This window comes from Pantherophis guttatus, chromosome 13 (assembly GCF_059756535.1).
Source record: "Pantherophis guttatus breed Tessera chromosome 13, ASM5975653v1, whole genome shotgun sequence".
In the NCBI taxonomy this organism is placed as follows: Eukaryota; Metazoa; Chordata; class Lepidosauria; order Squamata; family Colubridae; genus Pantherophis; species Pantherophis guttatus.
Window position 1 is genome coordinate 25,649,617 of NC_142075.1, and position 25,308 is coordinate 25,674,924.

The 25,308-nt window shown below is 45.4% G+C and overlaps 2 protein-coding genes across 12 annotated transcripts in view; one reads left to right on the plus strand and one right to left on the minus strand.

Annotated features, from left to right (window-relative positions):
• Positions 1-554: 554 nt before the first annotated feature.
• MINDY2 (MINDY lysine 48 deubiquitinase 2) lies at positions 555-9,156 on the minus strand. 2 transcript variants are annotated; one of them, XM_034409355.2, is made up of 8 exons: positions 8,825-9,156; positions 8,241-8,305; positions 7,597-7,755; positions 7,114-7,216; positions 6,286-6,428; positions 4,978-5,151; positions 4,343-4,534; positions 555-3,459 (listed from the first exon to the last, which is right to left on the minus strand). In XM_034409355.2, exons 1-8 carry the CDS (start codon positions 9,066-9,068, stop codon positions 3,349-3,351), a joined length of 1,191 nt encoding a protein of 396 aa, XP_034265246.2. In that variant the 5' UTR covers positions 9,069-9,156; the 3' UTR covers positions 555-3,348. The 2 variants fall into 2 exon arrangements, with proteins under 2 accessions (XP_034265246.2, XP_087734137.1); XM_087878011.1 differs by lacking the exon at positions 8,241-8,305 and having other exon boundaries at positions 8,883-9,111.
• A 116-nt stretch (positions 9,157-9,272) lies between these two features.
• ADAM10 (ADAM metallopeptidase domain 10) overlaps positions 9,273-25,308 on the plus strand; it is a 29,166-nt gene continuing 13,130 nt past the window's right edge. The window contains exons 1-9 of one of the 10 annotated variants that reach the window (XM_087878006.1): positions 9,987-10,380; positions 16,032-16,182; positions 16,483-16,594; positions 17,277-17,395; positions 18,663-18,821; positions 21,762-21,865; positions 22,834-22,980; positions 23,932-24,024; positions 24,568-24,751. In XM_087878006.1, the coding sequence (XP_087734132.1) occupies positions 16,590-16,594; positions 17,277-17,395; positions 18,663-18,821; positions 21,762-21,865; positions 22,834-22,980; positions 23,932-24,024; positions 24,568-24,751 (811 nt within the window). In that variant the 5' untranslated portion in view covers positions 9,987-10,380; positions 16,032-16,182; positions 16,483-16,589. Of the gene's footprint in view, positions 11,377-16,031; positions 16,183-16,482; positions 16,595-17,276; positions 17,396-18,662; positions 18,822-21,761; positions 21,866-22,830; positions 22,981-23,931; positions 24,025-24,567; positions 24,752-25,308 lie in introns of all 10 variants that reach the window. The other 9 variants (XM_087878004.1, XM_087878005.1, XM_087878007.1 and 6 more) reach the window with 9 other exon arrangements.

Genomic DNA, 25,308 nt, shown 5'->3' on the forward strand with positions numbered 1-25,308 from the left:
TCCTCACGTGCTTTGTTAGTGTTGTTTCCCTTTGCAGTAAAAATGAAAGGATCTTTCAGAAATGGTACTGTCAACCCACAAAGCGTGATTGCCTGTTTCCTCAGAGATTTTCTGTTTATTAATTGCTGACCAAAATATGCCATTAGTCGTCTTCCTGTCCTTCTGTCTAGTTTCCCTCAGCCAGTTTGGTTCTCCTGTTCTTGCCTAGGTTCTCCTGCATTCCTGTGCAGAAAAGTGAGTTTCTAGCATTAAGCTCCACCTGAACCCCACCTAGAGCTACCAAACTTGCCAAAACTTGCTTGGATTGCATTGCATTTTCTTCGGCATACTTGCACGGAGATGGCCGCTGACTTGTTGAAAACTAGAATGAAGTTGACCTGACATATTGACTGGGGGTCAGCAAAAATGCTTTGGCTCATTTAGGGGCCAGGTCAGTCTCAACCTGGTGAAGGTCTTGGCCAAAGCAATTACCTTTCACAGGATGCCCGACTCCACCGCAAGGGCAGGCAGGTTAGGTTTTGGCTTTGGCGTCTGCTCAAACACCACAAACGCTAGAACTTGAATCAATTTTTATTACATGAAGTCACTTAAATCTGTTAAAAATTATAAATATAAAAATTAGACAAGACTAGCAACAGGTGTCAGCTCAAGATATCAAAGAATGTTGACAATATTCAACAGAAAGCAGCTATTCGCTGATCACAGTGTAAATCCATGCAGAGTCTGATTTGCTAAAAAAAGCTGGTGATTGAGCCACAACTTCATAGTCCATAAATAAGGAGGACTGAACAAAACGCTGCCTGAAGCTTGAATGTGTCACATCTAACTGAGGCAGAAGGCCGTGGCTGCCACCACCACCACCACCAAGCCAGCCAAAAGCCACTCTGGCTCAAGGCTCTGCAGCAGGTGATGAGACGGAGCAGCTGAGTTGGCCCAATGGCCCTTTGCCTTAGTCTCCATGGGTCCGGGTCTCCCGTGCGTCGTGCACTCTACAGTATCGTGTAGAAGGGAAGCGAAAGAGCTGCTGTGGGGAAGAGCCAAGCCATCAAGTCATTCTAGTTACAGACGGAGGCTCCTGTCACAATTGGCATGATTTGGGGGTTTTCAGCAGTATCTTACAAAAGTATTTGGCAGTGCTCGAGGATTGTGCTGATGAACTTTGTTCTGCATGCATTCCCACAGCGGAGACCCTCAGCTGGTTCCCCTCCCAGAACGCCCTTTGTGCATCTCCTAGGTACCTGCTATCGAAGCCCTGGTTCCCCGCGGAGGCAGGGCATGCTGGGCTAAGCTCAAAACATGGACGTCATCAGGCAGGCAGGGCAGCATCACGCAGAAGCAAAGCAAATGACAGAACAAAGTTTCTGCAGAGATAAAAAGGCAACTTACGTTGACAGTAACTTTGGGGAGAGGTAGCCAATGTGGAGTCTGCTAGTAAGGCCTCAGGGACCGCCCTCCAGCTGCAGAAGCAACTTGACAAGCGGGGGGGGGGGGCGTCCTTTGAGAACGAAGAGCCCCCTCCTGGCTACCACTCGCCGAGTCTCCAACAGGCTGCCAAGCCGCCACAAGGATAGCTGTGCTGGCAAGACACGGAACCGAACTAAGCTGCTGCTGCTTGGCATGAAAGATGCCCTTCCTCTGAGAGGGAAAGGCCACTTCTCTACCCGAGAACCACACAGCAGGCTTCACCAACACTACAGCAGACAAAGACCTGAAGACAATGACCCCGGGTACAATTTGGGCAAGACCATTTTCCCTGAAATGCACAGGCATGTGAAGAATCGGGAAACACGTCTTTGTTCAGCTCTCTCAGAACATCACTTCTAAAGCAAGCTGCCAGCTGGTCCTGTGTTTGCTAGATTTCTGCATTTCATAATTGTCAAACAGCACGCAACAAGCGGGTACAGATGTAGACCGCAAGGCTGATTTTTTTTAGGATAAACCTCAATCTAACGTCAGTGGTAGGCTCTCAAAAGTTATTAACACAGGACGGCACTCAAGTGTAAAACAGATCAGGGTAATGCACACATATCAAATAAGATTGGAAATGTGAAAGAGATCTGTTTACATATCACTCCAACATGATACAAGGTAAATTCAGTTCTGCGTAAAACATCACGTGTGTTAGCAATGGGCTAGGGCATTTCATATTTAAAAATGCATACACAGCAGATGCAAACCCAAACCACCTATGTGAAAATGTTGCTAAAATTAAATATTTATTCTTTTCCCCCTTCATTGTCCTCTGGCTTAAGGTATTTAAAGAGCTGTAAGGCAAGAGTTAGACAGGTCACTGCTTTGCTAGTTTAGACTCCATCCAAAAAACTTCAGGAAAAAATATTAAGCTACAGATCTTCAATGACATTTCAATCATCTCCTTCCCTGTAGTTAAGATTGTCACATTCTGTATGAATGTTGGCGTGGGACTCTGTATATCGACAGCAAAGTCTGGCCTTAAGTCCAGACTTTAGAAGTACAGCAAAAATGGTCTAAAGCATTTGCAAAGTGCTATAAAGTTATTGAGAGGATGAAGGTCACTGCCCTTCCTTCCTTGCAAAAGTCAACAGGTAATTCCAGCCAGAAGGCGCTCTATCCTATGACATGTAGCATGTGGATTTATATTAGGTCTTACAAAACTGGATTCCACCCCCACCCCCAGCGGTAACGGCACAGACATGTTTTCTCCAAAGAGCACAACCACGTCTTAAAGGAACAAGCAAGGATTCATTTGTTAGGATCCAGTCGTGAAATGATCCATCTCGCATGATACAAACAATGGACCCACAGTTCACATGTTGTGGCAGGTGACCGGCCACAGCTTCACGCAGCTCACGCTTGATGCCACTCTCAAACTAATGTAAGCATCTGCTGATTAAAGTTGATTAAAAACTTGAGAGACCAGACCATGGTGAGCCTCGTCCCGAGATCTCACCTCCTTTTGCTTCAAGGTGTTCTGAAGCCCGATTCTTGGCCAGGTCAGCCACCAAAGTTCAGCTAAAGCCTGTTGAGGGGCTCAGCCTGCCAGTCCAGGGACACACACCCCGCCCCCCAGGCCAGAACTCTGTCTGCAGTGCATCTTGGATCCCACGTTGCATCTTCTCGTGATGATCCAGAGATGCCCATGAGGCAGGCAGTGAGCGGCTTCTTTGCCGCTATGGGGGCATGTTCACCATCTACCCACCACGCTCCCTTCCACAGCAGGCTGTCCCCCGTCCAGATCCCTCGGCAAGGCTGTCTTCGTGGGGATCTTCAGGAGGCCATCGGCTGTGGGCTTCCCAGACACTGGTGGCGGGTGGGCCTCCCGCTCCCATGCTTCAGGCTGACATGCTGGGCTCCAGAGCCATCCCACTGCTACAAAATGGCACAGGCGCTCTTCTCCTTCTCCCGCAGCTCTTTCCTCTTCCGCTCACTGCCCCCGGGCTGCCTTTCCGCTGAGGGAGGGCTGGCATCGTCCTGGGTTTGCTGTTCAAGGAGGAAATATAAAGAAAAAAAGGCTGCTTGCTTGCATCCTTAGCTGAGCTTCCATGAAGCCAAAGACCCCAAGATACAGACCAAGGGACACCAAGTGCACCGTCAGCTTACACCTGGCCTGCTGAGCATTGGCTGGAGGGGCTGCAGACATGGCAAATCCCACAGATAGTGCAACTGAGGCCCAGGCAGCTTTGGGATGGAAGGAGGCTTTAGCATAACTATTCTGAGATCAGAAAATAACACTTTCTCTCATGATTTCTCAACAAGAGCCTTGGTAGTACAGGGGTTTAAGGCACCCTGTTATTAAGCTGCTTAAGACCAGCTGCCTGCAATTACTGCAGGGTTCGAATCTCGCCAAGGCTCAAGGTTGACTCAGCCTTCCATCCTTTCTAAGGTAGGTGAAATGAGGACCCAGTTGTGGGGGCAATAAGCTGACTTTGTATAAATATACAAAAGGATGAAGGCTATTGCTGAGCACATTGTAAGCCGCCCTGAGTCTTCGGAGAAGGGCAGCATATAAATCAAATTTAAAAAAAAAAAAAAAAAACAACTTTCATGAAAGAAAATGTATTTTTCCATGAGGAACACGATTACCAATGTAGTATCAGAATATGCCAAAACCAGAGCAGAAAATGAATCAGGCCATGCAGAAACCCAGCTTGAGCCTCTTTCCAAGGCACGCAGAACTTCTCCAAGCAGTTCCTAGTGAGATGCCAGGAATCCCAGGCACCGTTTTCTGCCCTCGAATGCCCAGAACCACTTGGAGATGTGCCAGGAACCAAACTTGGGACGTTACGCATGGAAAGTGGCCACTGAGCCACAGCCCTTCCTTCTCCAACAGCTCCTGGAACTACGGTTGCCCATATGACTTTACCTGGTCTTCAGCAGGGGGGGTGGCGGTGGCGGCAGCTTGCTCTTGCTCCTGATAGTACTGCGAGGCCTGTCGATCTTCTTCTTCTTGGAGTTTCTTGGCCAGTTCGAGGTCACTGATGTCTTCAGGGAGCTGCTCCCAACTGAGGTCTTGGCTTTGCTGCTCTTGTTGCAGAGATAAGGCCATCAGGTAGTCCTAAGAGGCAAAGCCACCAGCAGTGAACATGCTGGACAGTTTGGCTTGACCCAAGCAGGGCCCGCCCTCCCATTGTGGCAGCGCCTTCCATTCAAACTGTAGTGCCCAACTCATCGGTGAGCACTACAAGGCTTGGCCCCGGGTACAAACCCCAAATGCTGGACGAGAGAGGAGGAATCCTAGGGGCTTTCACCCTATCCCACCTCTCCATGGACAGCAAGACATCGTGAGAAGATTCCTGCAGGGGGACCTTTCATAGGGACACACCAGAAGGAACTAAGGTGGCCTAAGAGTTACTTTGGTGAAACAGGGAGTCCTGCCCTGGTTATTAGGGGGATAAAGCTATCAAAATGGGTCGGTCCAACAGAGTGGGTGGGAAGGAGACAAATTGGCCCCTGAAGAATAAAAAAAGTCAAAAGAATGAAGAAGCTTCCCATGAATACCTGGTCAATCTGATCCTGTTGCCCGTGGTACACCGTTTCCGGATCAGATGGAGGCCGCAGGTGAAATTCAGAATCACAGAAGTTCCCATCCCCGTCCACATTGTGCAAACTTTCCCAAACCACCTTATCTTCTGTAAGGAAACCTTGGTCGGTCACCAGAAGGTAAAGCTGGCCCTGAGGGAAAGGGGAAATTTCCCTGTTAACAGAACAGCCACTGTTTGCACTGAGATAAGCCCCCCTGCGTTCTCCAGAAACCATTCGGGGGGTCTCCTTGACAAAGCCGCCGCTCTACTCTTTTACTTCACTCTGACAGCCACCGTAGCGAGCAATGACAATAGTTTGATGTGCATAGGACACTCTGCTTCCTTCGTGAATTAAGGTGTTTTCTGGGCTTGCACAATGCAGGCAATCACATACTAATTGGACGAGCTTCTACATCAAACTTTGTCACATGCAAGCTCTCCCCCACCACCACCAAAAAAAAAGGCTGAGTGCCTGGAGTTCCCCACCCCCACCGAAGCAGCTTTCCTTCCCTGGAAAGAGAGCAAAGAGGCTCTGCAATCCAGCCAGGGGGTGGAGTAGCTGCAGAGGAGGATCAACACCCCCTCGGCCCTCCTCACCCTCTGAAACAAAGCGTGGCTGCTATCTGAGCAATCCTTCCACACACCACTAAAGGAAGTCCTGCTTCCTTCCTGCTTCTTGGCACAGGGGCTCAGCGAGCACACTCAGAAAAACAAAGCACAACCAGGAAACATCTCAGGGAAGAGACCCTGGTCGTGGGATGTGCTCCTCCTTGCTTTGCTACATAACATGTTTAGTGTGGCTTCTGTTCCATTCCGCAGGCAGCAAGCTTGTGGGAGTGGGGGCAGCTATTATTTTTGTTTAATTTTTCTGGTGCCAGAGCACTTGCAGGCCTCTTATCCTAGCTACAGGGGCAGGAAAGAGCTCAGTGGGTGAATAAGCAGTGGAGAAGACCAAAGAATGTGGAGGATAAGGAAGAGGGGTGGGGGGAGAGGAAAAGGGGGGGAGGAGCTGGGAAAAGAAAGCAGAGAGAGAAAGGCGAAGAGCAAAGGAAGCCTGGAGAGAGGCACAGGGAGAGTGGCATGCAACCCGTCCCCCCAGGTCCCCAGCATCCAGAGGCTGTGCACCTTTGCCTTAGTGTCCCCTCAGGCTGCCACGCCAGGCAGACACAGCCAGCCTAAAGATGAGAAGCAACCGAGGGCCACTTGCTGACCAGGCAGAAGCGTTAGCAGCAGCCCAGGTGCTGAAGGTTGGTCAGGGTCCCAGGTGCCATTTGCGGCCAGCTACCTTGTGTTTGGTCATGGTGCTGAAGTGGTTGTTTCTGAAGAACACGCACAGCTCTCCTTCTTGAACGGTGGATGTCAATTCACACAAGCCATGGTAAGTTAACTGCGTGGCTGTGCTACTGAGGAACTGCTCTGCTATGGAGCCTGCAAAGAGACACCACTGCATGTGAACGCGCACAGACTTGCCCTGAGGTCCCCACCCGAGGAGCTGTTCCCAGTTCAACCTCCTAGACAAGCCAGTTGCTTTGCTCTGCTCACAAATCTGACCCAAAGTAAGCCTGAAGTGTAGGGCAAAGAGATAGCTGGAGCAGGTTAGAAGGGGAAACACAACGAGCAGAAACCGAGAGAGGAAAAGCACAGAGCAGTAAGACAAATGGAGAACCAACACTAGGCGCATCAACACAAGCAGGTTGACCAAAGGGTAGCGCCCCCTTCCACAAAGAACTGATGGACACCCCAAAAATCAAACTCGGAGATCAGACAGTCTATCAGTCAAGCTTTACTTGAGAAAACCCAGATCAACCCTAGGAAAGGGCCTTCCTGCCTGGCTTGCGGAGAGAGGTGGGCTCCTTAGGAGCATGGGAGAACCTGTTCCAGCCAGAATGCCCTTTCCGTCTCCAGCAAGGAAAACACCCCTCCCCTTTTCTGAGCTGCATCAGCAGCTAATGGGAACTCTTCAAAGGAAGCTTTGGGAACAAAAGCAGCCTTTTTCTGGCCTTCCTGCCTGGCTAGGGTGGGTGCCACAGAGGGTGGCCAACAATTATGCTGGATCAGAGGAACGTTTGCTCTGAACCGCAGGGCTTCACACGCTCAAGAGCGGCACACTCACCTTCCTTCCTCAGCTCGCTGTTGTCTGACTGCTTACAGCAGATGATTTTTTCCACCAACTGGTTGTAGCTGCAGTTGCCAACTGCTTTCACAATGTCACCAACCTGCAGCAAAAGAAAAGGGCCGCCGTTGGTAAAACTCACAATCTGCTAAGCCAAACAGACACCAGCAGAAAGGTGCGGTACACAGGGCTCCTGCCTGCGGAGCTTCCAAGGGCAAAACAAGCATTCCAGTGGACCCATCACTCAAAGGGGCGGCTTCTTTCAAATGCATCTCGTGGATTTTGGCCACAATGTTGAGATCCACATTTTGGCGCCCTAAGTCATCCTGCCACATGATTTTTAGGGCCCGTTAACAGTTGTCTTAATTGCTTTTAAAAGCCTTGCTAAATTGAAATGCTATTCTTGTTGGTAGTTTTGGTATTAAATATTAAAACCGTGCTTCCCTGCCATAATACTAATCACATAAACAGCCTCTTTCTTACCTGAGGATCTACTAACCACCCGTGATATAAGGGAATATCAAGAAGATCGAATACGATGCATTCGGGTGTGTATTCAAATACTCGTACCCCAGTGAACTTCACATTCACATCAAGGCCGGTCTGAAGCTTGTGCAGGATTGCCATTGCATCACTCACGTTCTGTTAAGACCAAGACAAAAATTAACGAAAAAGCTGAAGTCAGTTGAGTGCATAAAGAGACCAAATGCTTTGTCTGCCCTGTACTACGCAATCTCTAGGCCGTCTCACGCTGCAACCGCTTTCATGTTCAAGAGAACTACTTGATTTGCCCTGCAAAATTCTAGATGATCAGCAGTTGGCAGCAAAGAGTCGGAATTTTCTGAATCTCTTTGCTGCCATCTATTAATCATGGGTATTTTTCAGTCCCAATCTAACTATCCTATTGTGAAAAAGTAAAATCCACTGCAAGATAGCTACTTCACCAAAACCACCTTTCCCTTCACAATGTGATAAAGCATACAAAAGTGTGACTCTATGTTCCTGCATATTTAATGCACAGGAGAAGGCTTCCGTACTTGGGATTTGATCCGGCATTTATACCAATGGAAAAATCAAAGCATTAGAATTCACTGTTAGGAAATGCCACTTCAAGTTAAGCTTTTTACCTGCTCATAGTTTAAACGCTGGATTTCAGAGATTTCTTTTGGTTTTGAATCAAGGATATAGTCTCCTGCAAGAAAACCAAAAGTTCTCATTTGAAAACCATCACTCTACAATCCAAACAGATTCACTCTTGCTACAGATCGTCCTCCCATTAGTAGAGGGATCCTACCGACGCCGGCTGGACGGTTGGAGTGTTCCCATCTCTACAATGCTGAGCCAGCGCTCAAAATCAGGCACCGGTTGCTCACCGGCACAAAGAAGCGCTTGGAACCGTCCCGCAGCCCCGAAGGAGGGCTCGAGTTCGGACACAAAGGGCGGGGGGGCGGGATCTGCACCCCCTGCGGGCTCTGCCACCCCCGGGGCCCCAGCCAGGGTCCCTCGCGGCACTTCAGGAGGGGAGAGGCGGGCAGCAGCTCCGCGCCTTTCTCGGCCACCGACGGTTCAGGTGGCAAAGCCGAAAGCCGCCTCGGCGCTCAGGGAAGGGCGCGCGGGGGGCGGGGGGAGCCGAAGGAAACGCAGCCCGAGCGCCCCTCCCAGGGGGCCGTGCCGGCTTTCAGGGCTCCCGGGGCCTCGACGCCCCACCCACCCAGGTACTCCATCAGCTGCTCGGCGGTGATGAGCTCCATCATGGGCGGCAGCTTCACCTTCCAGGCCAGCAGCAGCGCGTTCATGACGGCCAGCAGCGGGCAGGGCCCGTTCTCGTTCTGCGTGACCACCGGCGCGCTCGCCTCCCGCCACCGCACCCACTTCAGGTGGTACAAGGCCTGCGGCGGGGCGCGCTCCCGGGCCGGCGCGGTGGACGACGGGGGCCGCTCGGGCGGAGCCTCCATGCCGCCGCGCCCGGACCGGCACCGGAACCGCTACCGCCGCCGCGCCGCCATGACAGGCGGAGGCCCCGCCCCGCGGCCGGGAGGGCGTGGCGCGCAGGCGCAGTCGGGCCGGAGGCGCACGTGCGGCCGCCGCTCCCTCCCCCGCCGGGCTCCGCCCTCGCTGCGACTCACCCGCCTCTCCCGCTTTCTGGCCTGAGGCTCCGTCGGCTTCCAGCCCCTTCCTGGAGGGCAGCGGGAGCGCAGCCCTCCTCGCCTCCCAAGGGCCACGCGGGGAGCGGCGCCGAGGGGACCCTTGCGGGGCAGGGAGGGTTTCCAAAGGAAGCGCCCGGAGAGCCCCTTGGCCGAGCCAGCGGGAGCCCCGGACTCGGGCGCTGCAAACGGCCGTCAGTGCCGGACCGGATTGGCAGCCACCGTGGCCGCTGCTGCGGGGAGAGGCGCACGGGGGCCCCGCCTGGGCTTTCCGGGGCTTCAAGCGCACCGAATATCGATCCCCGTTTTGCACGGATTAACAACGAGCCCGGCCGGCATCCTGGGACCCCTAAACTCGGGTGGGAACCCTCCTGCGCGCCTTGCGGAGAAAGGGGAGCGTGCGGGGGGGTGAAGAGCCAAACTCGGCCCGATGAACCTCAGCCGGGCCAGTCCCGGCAGAGCAGCCCCCGCAGACGGGACGCGGCCACCTTTCCCTTTAAGGCCGGCCGCGCCGCTCCCGCCCACGGAAACTGGCGCAGGCGCAGTCGGGTGGTGCAACACGCCCGCCCCTCCTTCCCTTCCCTCCGATCAGGTGACGACGGAGGGCGCGTGAAAGGAAAAGAAAGCGCGCCTTCGGAAAAGCAGAAGGGGCGGGGCCAGGCGATTCTCCCGGGAATGGGCGGCCTCTGGCGTAGCCGCGCCTCCTTCCCTTTCTCGGACGCCGCCTGTGACTGGCTGCGCCGCGCGCCGAGGGAGGGAGGGCAGCTGCTGGGCGCGGGGGCGCGCGCGGCGTGCGCTGACTGGCCGGCCCAGCGGCCGAGCGGCGTGTGAGGCGCGCGCGCGCGCGCCCGTCCGCCTGAGGGAGGGAGCTTGTTCTGAGGTACTTTTGGTGGGAACCGGAGCGAGGCCGCAGGCGGGCGGCGGCGGCGGGAGGAAGAGGAAGCGGTGCCGCGCGGTCTCTTCGCCCTTCCTTTCCCGGCCGGGCGGATGCTTCGCGGATAGGCGGCGGCGAGAGGCGGCCACTTGGCTGTGGCTGGCGGCGGCGGGGCCTGGCCGGGCCGGGCGAAGATGGTGCTCCTGAGGGTCCTCGTCCTGCTCTGCTCCTGGGCGGCCGGAGCCGGAGGTAAGCCCGGCCGCGGCCCCTCCCCGTCCCGAGCGGCTCCAGGCCGGGCGGGAGGCCATCGTGAACGCCGCCGAAGCTTCGCTCGGCCGCCCCAACTCGCCGGCGCCGCCGCGGCTGCCGGGCCTGGAAAGTTTCTCCGGCCTCGGCCAGGAGCCGGGGCAGCGCCGCGGCGGGCGGGCTCCGGGCCGTGATGCGCCGCCTCGAAGCGGCCTTGACTTCGGCGGACTTCGCTTTCGGGAGCGGGGCAGCTGCCTCGGGGCTCGGAGCCGCCTCGGAGGCCCCCGGTACTTGGGTTTCGGCTGGGGCCCCTTTGCTTGGGGCAGGGCGTTGTGGGGGGATCCTGCACGGCCCGCCTGCCGACCCCTCAAACGGGCCGTCATCCGCCCGGCCCGGGTTCCCCAAGGGCGGACCTGCCTTGGCGGGGCGCAGGCCATCCGGCGGTTCTCCTGCCGAGGGGCTGCCGGAAGGGCCCCGGGGTGTGGCGGGGATCGTGCCAGCTCTCCGGTGATGTAATGGGGCTAAGCAGGGAGGGACTGATACCAGGAAGTGGGGACGGCGGGCGCGCCTGGGAGGGCGACGGGAAGGCCGGCGAAGCCGTGGCTTGGCTTGTGCCCAAAAGCGGAAGGGGGAAAGTCCGAAACTCCCGGGCGCTGCCAAAGAGGCTTCCTTGCCTAACTGCTTAGAGTGGGATTAGGTTCCCCCTGCCATTTGGAAAGTTCCTGGCTTAAATTTAAAAGTTCGGATACTAGTGTATTAATTCAGCAATAAGGTATCTGTGGTTTGGACAAGCCGAGAAGGAAGGTGTTTGAGCAGGACGTGCTTGCCACGAGGGGTAGCAAGGTGAAGAGGGGCAATCGGACCCTTCTTCCTGGCTGTCTGCCCCACCATCTAAAAAGAGAAAGCAAGGAAACTAGGAACAGAAAATGGGTGTCCTGCCTGATGTGGCAGCAAAAGACGAAATCGTCCGAAGGTCTCTGATACTTCAGGGCTTTGTAGGTAGGTCAATTTAGAGCTGTTTGGCTAAAATAATCAGATAAAGAAAATCTGTATGTATGGGCTGCTCTGAAATAACATTGCAAATCCATAAAATATATCATAAGGTCTTGAACATTTCATTGAAATGAAACCTAGCAGTGCTAATATTATGCTTACCTGCTTGTATTTACTGTCTTCAAATTATGCTCAAAATGGCTACTAAACACAAAATGTGCTATTAATGATTTAGTTGATGTGGTATATTTCCATATGGAAAATATCAGTAATATTATCAAACTAAATATTTCAGAATACTAAATTAAAAGCATGACCTCATGATCTTACTGAAAGAGTGGGAAAAGCGAGTGTTCTAGCTTGGGAGTGAAATAGAGAAGAAACTTCTTACAGGGCTGTTAATCAGGGGACACTATGGATAAACTTTACCAAGACCCAACTATCTCTGAAACTAGAGAGGCTGACATACTCTGTATAATCTGTTCCTTTTCATCATCACTACATGATGGTGAAAGCCCAAGAACAGGGATGGGCTGAGGAGTTTCCTCCAAAGAGTTATCTTAAATTCTGAATCATAATATATCTACATCAGTGCATATCAGAAAACATTGCACTTAATCCTAGTCCTGTACCTCTGTATTGTCTGTATTTTAATTCAGATAGTTCACCTTCTTGTATTTGATTGGTAACACTATTCTGGAAATGTCATTCTTTCCCTTGTAAAAGATTAATGTTCAGTGCTTGTAACTGAGAATTTGCAGTCTTCACTTCTCTGAAAATAAACTTTCCATATCTCAGCACACATCCAGATGGGCCAAACTATTCTTCAAAATGCTTGAAGCAGGGGTCCTCAAACTTGGCAGCTTTAAAACTTGTGGACTTCATCTCCCAGAATTCTCCAGCCAGCATGGCTGGCTTGAGAATTCTGGGAGTTGAAGTCCACAAGTCTTAAAACTGCCAAGTTTGAAGACCTGTGGTTTAAAGGTTGTTGATAAAGTTAATATCACAGTACTTTCACTTTCATATTCAGCAATAGCACCCACTGTTTCCAAAAGGGAAATTCCATGGTTGCAATTATGAGTTTTGGCATCAGTCTTCAATGTATTTCTAAATTGGACTAAATACTGGATTCATATAATATTTAAAAACAGCCAGCCAACCAATCAGAACTGAGTCAGAACTGCGGGGGGGGGGGGAGACAAATTCTATGTACTTCTATAAATAGAAAGTTTTCTTATTTTTATTAAAGAACAGTTTATTTATTTATTCAATTTATTTATTCAATTTCTATACCGCCCTTCTCCGGAAGGACTCAGGGCGGTGAACAGTTAAAATAACATACATATAAATGTGAATATAAGATGATTAAAACATAAAGATTTAGGAAAATTAGAAGAGATTTATGCCAGCCCGGCTTGGTGAAATAGAAAGGTCTTAAGTGCACGAAGGAAAGTACGAAGATCTGGGATCATTCGTATCCCAGTTGAGAGTAATTGGAAGACTTATGATTGTTTATATATCATTTTATGCTAAGCATGAGGAGAAAGTGACCTGAAGGCATCTTTGGTATTTTCCCACCCTTTCCTTTTGTGCAAGAAAGAGCAAAGGCTTTTGTTTTCGCTTTTGAACTAAACATTATTCTGTATCATATTACATCTAAACTCTGCCAAATGCTGTAGGCAGAAAACTGTTAATTAAAGGCCTGATGTGGTGGCTAAGAATGGTAGACCAGGACATTTCCTGATTCACATACTCCTCCTGCCATGGAGCTTGTTTATTTCAGATCATCTTTGAAAACATGACCTGTGTGTTGATTGTGTTGGAGCATGTTCATTCCTAAAATAATATTCTTTTCTCCACAAAGAGTACAAGTATGGTTGTTTGCTTTGTGACTAGAACATCAGTAGGTTTTAAAGATTAAGGTAATTAAAGGTAATTCTTTTTGGGAGTATTTGGTCAGTTTTCAACCAAGAAATCAATGAAATAATAACATATTTCAACAGCTTGCCTATTCTTTCAACAACAATTAAGAATTAACTGCACATGTATCTTCTTAGCCTAGATGAAGTTTAGTAAGCTAAAACTAAGTGATATTATATTGTTTTATTACCTCTATTGCTCCTAGAATTAAATATACTTTCCTTTAGGAACCTGTTTTACAATTATATGAAATAATATTTGAGATATTAATTAACAAAATATTACGCTCCAACCCATAATGCAGGAAAGTTTGTCAGAATGTGGTGCATTGAATCATGAGTTTGATTTCAGACACACTCTGGAATCCTGTAAACATATCAGCCCCTTTGGGAAGTTGAGGCCTGAAGGTTGCTCTTAAGAGCCTTATAATAAGTCTGATTCCACTCAGTTGAATCAAGTTTGTTAAGTCACTGTTTCCTATTCTTGGGCAAAAACACTGTCTATAATAGTTGAGGTTAATAAAGAAATAGTTGAAAAAACATTGTTGAATGTTTAGACTGAAAAATAAATACAAGTGTCAGAATAATATATTTTCTGGTAACAATTTCCGAAGTGTTTACAATCTAATGTTTCTTTTGGCATGATGAAAGTCTCCAGTTTGTAGTTATTTATTTATTTGTCGCATTTCTATGCCGCCCAACTCCCTGGGGACTCTGGGCGGCTTATAACAAAAAATAATGCGAACAATATACCATAAAAGTAGTTTTTAAAAAACAGCAAAAACCCATACACTCCATTCATGGCCGGGTCTCGCAAGATTGCAGCAGCGAGATCAACGGCCCCAGGCCTGCTAGAAAAGCCAGGTCTTCACTGCTTTCCGGAAGGTCAATAGGGTGGGGACGGTCCGGACCTCAGGAGGTAATTGGTTCCAGAGAGTCGGGGCAGCCACAGAGAAGGCCCTCCCCTGTGGGCCCACCAGCCGACATTGTTTAGCTGATGGGACCCGGAGGAGGCCAACTCTGTGGGATCTTACCGGTTGTTGGGAGTTATGCGGTAGAAGGCGGTCTCGAAGATAGCCTGGCCCTAAGTCATGTAGGGCTTTAAAGATAATACCCAAAACCTTGAATTGTGTCCGGAGACCGATAGGGAGCCAGTGCAGCTCGCGGAGAATTGGTGTGATGTGGGTGTATCTAGGTGCACCCACAATAGCTTGCACGGCTGCATTCTGGACCAACTGTAGCCTCCGAACACTTTTCAAGAGTAGCCCCATGTTGTTATTCTGCAACAAGGGATGGGAAACTTTGGAACCAGCACATACCCGGAATATATAATTGTAGGCTTCATACAAACAAGTAAAAATTATTCTTCCAGCACTAGATCAGAGATGCATGCATAGGTATTGCTAGTAAAAAAAAAAAAAAAACCCTCTTTCATCTGAATCATAGATTCAGTGCTAGTTGACTGGTACATTGCATGCATTTGATAACTACATTTTCAACTGATGTCAAACTGATATCTTAAATCATGCATTCACTTTTATAATTACAAAGGTGCCCTTGGGAAAAAAGGGAAATATTGCCATATTTGGTAGGTTGGGGTTTGGTTTTTACTTAAATAAGTTCCCAAAGTAAGATTTGTCATAATGCACTGAGATTTGCCAAGTACAGTGCATTTGTATAAATTGTATTGAGAACAGGAAATAAAAGCAATTATTTCTTAATCTACCAATTATTGTATCCAGTGACCAAAGAAGCACGAATGTTTTTGGGGAATTGCTGCTTCCCTTAAGAAAGCAAAGCAGTGATATTTCATTCCACTAAGTCAACCTGATGCACTACAGTCATTGCATCTTGCTGCTATTGTGGCGAATTGTTTGAATGCTTAATTAAAAATGGATGAAAGTTTGGATTGAATGGAGAAATGTAGAGTTTTATAATCCCAATTCTTAATCACTCTGTAAAGATGAAATTGTATGTGTATGTGTAAAAATATCCAAAATCCAATTGCACTCTCAAATTTAAAAATAAAAAATCTCCAAACTAAAAATAAAAAGTCAATATTGTTAATAAAAAGGACTATTCTCAAATAAGTGGCATATAGATTCAATGTAAAAACAAAACATTTACTAGATTAATGTATTTGCATTCCACAAACTACTTGTTTAACCAAAGAAATGGGGAAGAATCTGGCAGCTTTGTCAGTCTGGAGATACAAAAGGATTCTTTCTTCCTCTGCTGGAAAAAGGGGCTCACTAAAGCCTGGCAGTGTGGTGTGCAACTGTTGTTTGTGTAAAGAAGAGCCTGATGATAGCTGTTTACAAACTCCTTGTCAGTGTATTTGTCCTTTTGGACAGGAAAAAACACGTCCTTCAATTTGGGGACAAGAAAACACCTTGGCCTCAGGTGGACAATGGCACTTGTGTTTGGAAAGCCTTTGGAGAGAAGCTTTAGAATGGGACAATGGACGTGTAATTTGAATATGCTTTTAGATTTCATGTTGCCCACTCATTTCATAATTTCTATTTTCTGCGCACTCTTGTGGGTTTTTTTTCTGCTATGGCTTTAATTGCTACGGCTCCATTTCCTTGTTCTGCCATCACTCACATTTATGAATAGATCTCTTTTATGCTTTTCAAATAATGTAATTGCTTTTTTTTCTATTAATGAATCATTTTTGCTAGCAAAAAATTGAATGTAGACTGTGCTTCTGATTAATATGTCCATCCACTCCTTTGTTTGCAGGTCAGTATGGAAACCCTCTAAATAAATACATAAGACATTATGAAGGACTGTCATATGATGTGGATTCATTACACCAAAAACACCAGCGTGCCAAAAGAGCAGTATCTCATGAAGACCAATTTTTGCGCTTAGATTTTCATGCTCATGGAAGGTAAATACCGTGTCAGTTAATTTCCTTCATCACTGTTAACTGTAGTTGAATATAATTGAACAATAATCATAATATCCACATTCTGTCGAAATGTAAAGTTAACATTTTTTCTACTAAAGTCTGATATGGGCAACATTCCAATCTGAATCTTTTTCTTAGCTCCGAGGTAAGTATTTTGGTAATATATGTGGAATTGGGTCATTGAATATTCCAGCATCTGCATGTGTAAATCTATTTTGGGATGCTCCGTCAGTATTCAAGGTACACATATGAAATAATTGTGTATTGGTATATTTTCAGAGAAAAGAGAATACATTGTTCCCAGACTTTAAAAATGGCTGCACCATATTCAAATATGATACTTTCTTGAGTTTTTATATCTACATAAGAAAGCCAAGGGCAAATATATGCGGTATGTCTGCCAGGCTTCCCCTTTCTCCTTATTGAACCTAGATAAGAGCTTAAGCCAAATATTTATAAATTCTTCAAAATTAAGAACAATCGGATTTTAAAATGTACATCAAAACATATAAGCAGAGGTGTATAAATGTTGTGCATATAGTGGCGGCCAGCTGGCTTGCTTAATCTTATCTGTGCAGAGCAGCCTGTGGCAACCCCTCTGCAAGTGCCAGATGAGCCAGCAGCATTATTGCTGTTGTCTTACTTGAATCCATGATTTTTCTGTCGCATTTTATGTCTTGCAATGTTTCTAGCTGGAATTGAACTAGGATATAGTTTAAAATGATAGTATTTGTATTTTACAAAACCTCGCCTCCATGTTCCATGTGTTTTCCAGTAAATAGTTAAAATATGATTATACTTAAGGTAACCAAATCTCCTTGGTTGCATTTATGATGCGAGAGTTTGCATGGGGCTTCAGGTTATATTGATCCCCTACAAATATTAAGTTAAATGAAGGTGTCAGGTAAAAGCATAGCTCTTTTACTATGTTTAGATGTAAATGCATATCAAGTAAAAATGCTAGCGTATGAAAATAGAAAATACTTAACAAGGTTGAGGACATTCATTTTTATCTGTCAGCCCATGGTAAGAGGTGTTTTTGTAAATGCAATCTGTCTTTCTTCCCTTTGCAGACATTTTAATCTGAGACTGAAGAGAGATATGTCTCTCTTTAGTGATGACTTTAAGCTAGAGATGTCAGATAAAGTGATTGATTATGATACCTCCCATATTTACACTGGGCACATTTATGGTAAGTGCAGGAACGGTGGTTTCTGTTTTGAACTAGCAATAACTCTTTGTTTAGACATTCATGCAATGCAGAGCAACAGGCCATTTTCACAGTAATTGAAACAATTTTAGAATGTTCATTTTTTTGTCTTTAAAAAGTTGCCAAAAAGTACAGTTAAATTTCACATTCCTTTTTCCCCTTCATTTTATCATAATTCTGCTTTCTTTCTGAAGAAAAAAGTCTGATTTGAATATTTTCCATGTAACAGCACAGTAGCTCAAAAGATCCTACATTCATGAGATGCTGCATTCTTTGGACTGTTCAGTTTCACATTAAAAGCTTTGCATCACACTCAATGTGAAAATGTGGCATACTGGCATAGTGTGTTTTTTCCATGATAGACTATTGCTTAGGTACATTCTGCAGCCTAAGAATATCTGTGCTCCATGATATTTTGGAATATAGTGCTGAACGATTAGTTCTCACAGTGTCAGTTGAAGGAACGCTACATTTGAATTACATTTTTTAACATACTTGGTAAAAATGAAAATGTTGTTTATAACTTTTTCAGGGGAAATAATTTACATGGGAAGCAAACTGAGTAAACTAATATTTAAAGATGTGGGAAGTAAGATAATAGGGCCTAGACTGAATAGTAATATAGCATAGGAATGAATAAATAGATATGTTTATAAGAACAAACATCAGAAATAATAAAATCACATTTAAATATATACAAGTACTCCTCAACTTATAACACAACTCCAAGTTAAGGCAGCCTTGGAAAAAGTGACCTATGACCCACCAAAGTTATCATCATTGCACGACCCACATGGTCCCTCCTTGGGTGCTTGGCAGCCGGCTCATATTTACAGCGGTTGCAGCAATTGCAGTCATGCAACCATGGCTCACAACCTTCCCAGCCTGCCTAAGCAGGGTTCGCTTAACCCTGTGATTTGCCTAAAGACAGCAGTAGTTTGCTTAACGACCACTGTAAAAATGGTCGTAAAATCGGGTCCAGTCATGTGATAACTCACTTAACGACTACATTGCCTGGCAACTGAAATTCCAGTCCCAAAGAACCAGCAGAACAAATGTGAGGTTTTTATTGATATTGGTGATGACTAGAACTTGATGCAGGCATGTTCATGAACGCTGCATTACTTTCCTGATCACTTGCTGAGAAGTCATATTCAGGTTCAGGAAACTTACCTATTCTTTCTGGGAATTGATGCTGATGAATAATAGTTGCCGGAGTATTCTAAAGCCTACATCCTTTTTTAAACAGGTGAACAGGGAAGCTTTAGCCATGGATCTGTTGTTGATGGAAGATTTGAGGGATTCGTTAAGACTCACACTGGAACCTTTTATATTGAGCCAGCGGAAAGATATATTAAGGACAAAGCCCTGCCTTTTCATTCTATCATGTACCATGAAGATGATATCAGTAAGTTTTTATTCTGGGTTGAACATACGCTATATAGAATATGCTATCAGTGAGTGAGGTTTTCAAGGCACTAAATCTTAAAACAGAATGCTCTTAAGCATTCATTCTTCCACTGCTATAAAGGGACACCTATCCTGAGCAGGGTGAGTCACGTTGCTTAGAAAATGTTATAACCCTCATAGTACCGACTCTAGTGAGAAATGTTCTTTCAAGTGTTCAGACAAGTTCCTGAGCTTCATTTCATATTGTTTAAAGTATCCCCTGAAGTACTCGGCTAATATAAGCAACAAGCACCCAAATGCACAAAGCTTTTGATATCCTATTAGATATCACCCTTCAACTGTAATTGTTAGTGGTATTACATGCTGTTAAATCAGGCTGTCTGATGTAAATTTGTTACTTCCTTACCCCCCTCTATTTTTAAAAAGGACGGCCTTTTGCTCACCAGATTTGAAAATGAAAAGATTCATGAGCCAAACAAAGTGTTAGCTAATCATAGAACTTTCATTAGAAAGCATAGGCCATGGAATGTGGTAGGGATTCTGTTGCTTGTTTTATTATTGTTTTGAAAGAAAAAGAGCAGAAGGATTGTTTTAAGACAGCACGGTTTAGGGGATTTAAGCAACTAAATGCTAGTTGTTTCCAGGTTGGAAAATACTGGATAGATCTTTAACATATACATCAAGAGGCTTGCTAGTTTTTCACAAAGAGAGCCCACATGTCTTTAATTCGATATGTAATTTACAATTCCAAGCATTTTGTAATGTTTCTGCTCATAGAATAAGACATAGTTAAAGGGATTTTGAGAACGTTGTATATAAAGGGTACAAGGTTACAGTCAGTTCAGGCAAATGCCTCCGATCAAGAAATCTATGTTGTTAATGAATGAGCCTTTCCATAGCCCATATTTTAATTTTTGCAAAAATATTCTGTTAGTGCTTTTGGGGCCCAACAAAGGGGCATATGTTCAGCATGACAATGAAGTCTTATTCAGAGCTGAAACAAAAGCCAGTGCTAAAAATGAGGATTATATTGTACTGTTTCCTACAAAGTTCTTTGTTCATGTTGCTCTCTCTTAACTTAATGACCAGATAAAGGCAACCCTTTTATTCTGATTTAAAGGATAGGCCAATTAAATAATTCTCACTCTCAATCTGTTTTTATACTTTTGTGAGATATTATTTATTGAAAAAAATGGTTTTGCCAGGAGGGAGAAAGTTACAGTTCTTTCCACAGTGACTGAAACAAACTGTCTTGTTTGGGCATTACTTTGGCCATATCAATCATTGCAGAAACAGTTGGAAGTTGAGAGCAGCAGCCATAGGAAAGCTCTAGAAGCAGTTCTGGATATGGCAAGCAGCATGTTCTTGCTACTGATGTTGAATTCTGATAGAAAATAGTAATGCTTATTAGCCGTTTCATTATTCTCAAGGTAACCTATCTCTTTGAATGTATTTGCTTGGATCAGCAAGATTAAGCTGCAATAAACCTAAAGACAATAGGGGAAGAGATATAATGTACAAGCTAATCCAGATCAGCAGATAAAGATCCACAGGTTGAAGTGGGCAAAAAAAGCAGAATCCTATAAAATAACAAATGCAAAGAATTTGTTCATGTTACTCTGCTTATCGTTCTGAGTGACACAGGGCCAGGTTATCTGTGGGGCAACCTCCCAGAGGGTATCTGCCCATTCCCCCAGGCCAGAGGTGACCACGCTCTAGGTGCCTTCCCTTAAATGTTCTTGTCTAGTGGGATCTAGGCAGCAGGCCTTCTCAGTAGCAGACCCTGTCCTCCCCTGAAATCCAGAAGACCCCTGCCTTTCTCGCCTTCTGGAGAACCTTGGAAACCTTTTCTCACAAGCACTGAGCTGTAGTGAGGCTGGAGCCCAGTAAAGTTGTTTATGGGGTTGTGGAGTATTGGGGGAGGGGGGGCACACACGGGGTATTTTTGTAATGGTGTTATATTTGGTATTGTTTTTATTCTTTGTAACCCGCTCAGGTTTATGTTGCATAACATGGGTGGCTCTATAAGTCTTTTAAATAAATACAATATGTGCAAGATATTGTTGTAAAGGAAAGGCGTTAATTGTCAGAAGTGGATAGCTTTATGTCAAAGGACCTACTTTTGAAAACAGCTAGGAATAATCCATTGATTCAAAATTGTATCCTGGTTGATTCATATTATGATGCATTGGTTTAAAAGGGAAGTTTCATTTGACTGCTGCTTTATTAAACTATGCAGATTAGAATTGGCTTGTTCATGTCCCAAAACTGTTTTTAGCCAGCAAGGAGTCAACAATTAATCATTGCCAGGGCAAATCCGATCCCTTGTTTGAAGTTTGCTTGGATCCTGACTTCTCCTTTAGAAGGTTTTTGTGCTTCTCACTTCCACTGGCTTTGAATGACTGACAATAATTCTGCAGTACAAATATCCATAAAAGCAACATTAAAAAGCACGACCAATATATACAACAGGTAAAGCAATAGCATCAGAAAGTCTTAGTTAATATGTTCTAAACTCTTCTAAATGGTAAAAAGTGGGAGAATTGCTTTGTTCTCGATGGCAGATTGTTCCACAATATGCAACCCACATTTATGATTGAGCCAAAAATGAGATGTGGGGGTCAAGGGGACCTCCAGCTGCTTGGGTTTTGTGCCAAATTTATCTTTAATAGAAAAACAAAGCATATGGGGCACCTCCTATTAGCTATGTAATGCTGTCTAATGCCCCACTCCGTAAAAAGACAGAGAGGATTATGCAACAGATTGAATTAAGTCTCTTTAAAATTTTTACTGATACTGGATATTTCTTAACCTCTTTGCTGCTTTCCACTGTTTTGATCCTACTGATTTGAATATATTTTAAAATTAGTAATTGAGTGTTTTAATTTTAAAACCATTCATAGAGGAAAATATGTGCCAGCAAGTCTTTCTGTTTTAGAATACCCACATAAGTATGGACCACAGGGCGGCTGTGCAGATCATTCCGTCTTTGAAAAAATGAGGAAATACCAAATGACTGGGATAGAAGAGCCAAGACAGCAGGTATCAAGTATGGAATAAATGATTTGATAAAATACCTGTTTTCTTTCCTGTGTATCTGCTGTTGATCTGACCAGGGAAGCTGTATTCTGCTGTTGACATGATGTGACATAAAACGAACTACTGATTTATTTAATTTTGAATTGATATGTCATTTCTACGTGTTTCTTAGCTTTTTCATTTTGAATTTGCTTTATGTTATGAGAAGGCTTTGGGCCTTTTGCAAATATCTGCTATGTAGAACTGCCTGAACTTTACATGTAATAATGTAAGAGAATTTTACATTTCCCCCCGAAGAGTCTTTAAATTATCTGTAGTTTCAACCTGTAGGTTGAGTTGATTTGTTAGATTTAAAAATTTCTACCAATTTCCCTTCTCCAGAGACTCAGGGCAGTTTACAATGCGCTAAGCAATAGCCTTCATCCTTTTGTATATTTATACAAAGTCAGCTTATTGCCCCCACAACTGGGTCCTCAATTTACCTACCTTAGAAAGGATGGAAGGCTGACCCTGGCGAGATTCAAACCTGCAGTAATTGCAGGCAGCTGGTCTTAATAACAGGGTGCTTTAGACCACTGTCCTACCAAGGCTCTTTCAACATGATTCATGCATTCAAGTGGCTCCTGAGCTATTTTGTTTCCTTTTAGTCCTCGGCTAAACTTTTTATGAGGCAAATTAATAGGGGACAAATGTTCTTCAGAGCCAAGTTACTTTACCGGCACATATAGTTACAGGAATGCAGCTGGCTGCAAGCAGCTGAAGCTGCGCAGGATAAAGATGAAGGGAACTGTGATAGGATGGAGAAAAGCTGACCTGAAATTGGCATGTTCTGACGCATCACTCCAGAAAACGAGGAGGTTCACACTTTTGTGTTAGTCCTCTTATTCTCACATACAAGTTAGACTCTGAAGTGTTTGAAACAGAAGGCTACATAAATACCTTGTACCTAAATGTTCCTTATGCTTTAGCAGCCATCTGAAGAACAGGTCAGAGAGGACCCTGGGCTCTTGAGGAAAAAACGAGCTGCACAAGCTGAAAAGAACACTTGTCAACTCTATATTCAAACCGACCATCTTTTCTTCAGGTATTATGGAACCCGAGAAGCTGTGATTGCACAGGTAAGCTCCTGGTGGTTCCTGTAGAAGGTCGATTTCCTTGTCAAAAAAAAAAGGGCAAGAGAGTGGAAGAGCTTTCATAGGCCATGATACAACTTTGAGTGAATGACAATGAGATTGTTCCAGGGTGTTTAAAAGTGTACTACTACAAGCATTTTTTTCCAGCAAGTTATGTGTACAAATGTGGTAATTGCAGAATGTGTGTTACTTCATGGATATGCACTGTGGCATCTTTAGAAGAAAGATGACTAAAAAAAATTGAATATCCAGTGAAATGTATAAGATTGATATTGTCAGCGCTCAGATGTAGAGGACATGCTTTGCCTATGAAGAGGTTTGGGTTATGTCTGTGGTTCTGGCAAGAGGACTCCTGTCTGAATCTCTGAAGAGTTTCTGTCAGCCACTTTCCGAATGTGTCCCTCGTGGAGAGCTGTATTGTGTTCTAATACTGTATAGGGGCCTAGAAGAACCTGGGAAAGCCCTGCGGCGTATGCGCCCTTCTACCTCAGAGCCTAGGAGGAGAAATAAAGGAGAGTTTAGTTTCACTCGGTTTCTTCCAGGCCAACCAAGAACCATCAGTGAAGTCTCTCTCTCTCGGACCGACTCACCTCGTGGGATGGTTGTTGTGGAGAAAATTGGAGGAAGGAGTATTATGTATGTTAGCTTCCTTGAGTTACTTATAAAATAATAAAGGCAGGGTAAAAATAAAAACAACTTTTGGTTGGAAAATCAAGCCCCAAGTCAGTCTGCTTTGTTTTGACAGTTAACTGTGATCCCTTTTAAATCCTGATATAAAAACAAGCCAGGAGGTCACTAAAGTGAAGCTGACATCTGTGCGTAGAGGCGGCCTGAGCCAAAGGCTGTGAAGACCGGTTAGAGTTAGAAAACGTATCTTGCAGGTTGTAGAGGGAAGTGGATCTACAGCCAACCTCTTTGACTTCCTCTTTCTTTTAGATTTCCAGCCATGTTAAAGCAATTGACACAATTTACCAATCTACAGATTTCTCAGGAATCAGAAATATCAGTTTTATGGTGAAACGAATTAGAGTAAGTATACAGAAATGTAACAGTGGAAGTCTTTATCCACTTGCTGATTTAGTTGTTTTTTCCTCTTTTTATTGGCCCTTGCTGGTAGAGGGCTGGGTTTCTTCTTCCACTGACAAGTCTTAATAGCTAGTAACTTTATTTACACGTTCTGCTTTTTCTAGTGCTTTTATGTTGCCATCTTTTACTTGCAAATGTTGGGGAAATCACAGTGGCTTCTTGACTTGATAGTTTGCACAGGCAAAGGTAAAGAATGTCTCTGCTGCCTTGTTAGTTCCATATCCTGATTTCTAGGGAGTGGATCAACTCAGGTGCTCATCTTTCACTGTTTCATGCCAATAACTTAAGGCCATCACTTGTGCATAATAAAATTAAAACTGCACATCAAAAACACTGCAGAATCCTTACCTCATCTCTGTGCTTTTGGGTGGGTAATGTTCACACTGTTCTTCTCTGAGTCATTACTTGTGAAAACAAGTAGGTGTAGATTTTTTTTTACTTTATCCAAAAGTGATGTCTAACAGTATACAATATATTTTCTTTCAGATCAACACTACCCAAGATGAAAAAGACCCTTCTAATCCCTTCAGATTTCCAAACATTGGTGTGGAGAAATTTCTAGAACTTAATTCTGAGCAGAATCATGATGATTATTGTTTGGCCTATGTCTTTACTGATCGTGATTTTGATGATGGTGTCCTTGGCTTGGCCTGGGTTGGAGCACCTTCAGGTAAATGATCGTTAAATATTTCCTTGGACGGAAAGGAAGTATAAAGCATTATTTGAGATTACATTTAATGAGCTAAAAGAAACATTGGGTGTCTGAAGGGCTGCTGCAGGTAAGTATTCTCTGTTTTGAAGTTTATGCCCATCTTGGATAAATTTGCTTGAAAGAGTTTGAATCTCCTGGTACTAACCATAATCTCTGGCTGCATGATTATTTTACTTCCAGAAAGTTGAAAAATCCTAACCCATATTTTTAAAAATATATTTCAAGACTGCTCCAGCATTGTGAGTTGTTCAGTTTACAAACTTTGAGCACACACTGGGGTGGAGTTCCATCAGTACGCTGATGACACCCAGCTGTACATCTCCACCCCAGGCCACCCCAATGATGCCCTTGAAGTGTTGTCCCAGTGCCTGGAGGCCGTGCGGGCCTGGATGGGGAGAAACAGGCTCCAACTCAACCCCTCCAAGACCGAGTGGCTGTGGCTTCCGGCGTCCCGATATAGCCAGCTGACGCCATCGCTGACTATTGGGGGTGAATCACTCGCCCCCACGGAGAGG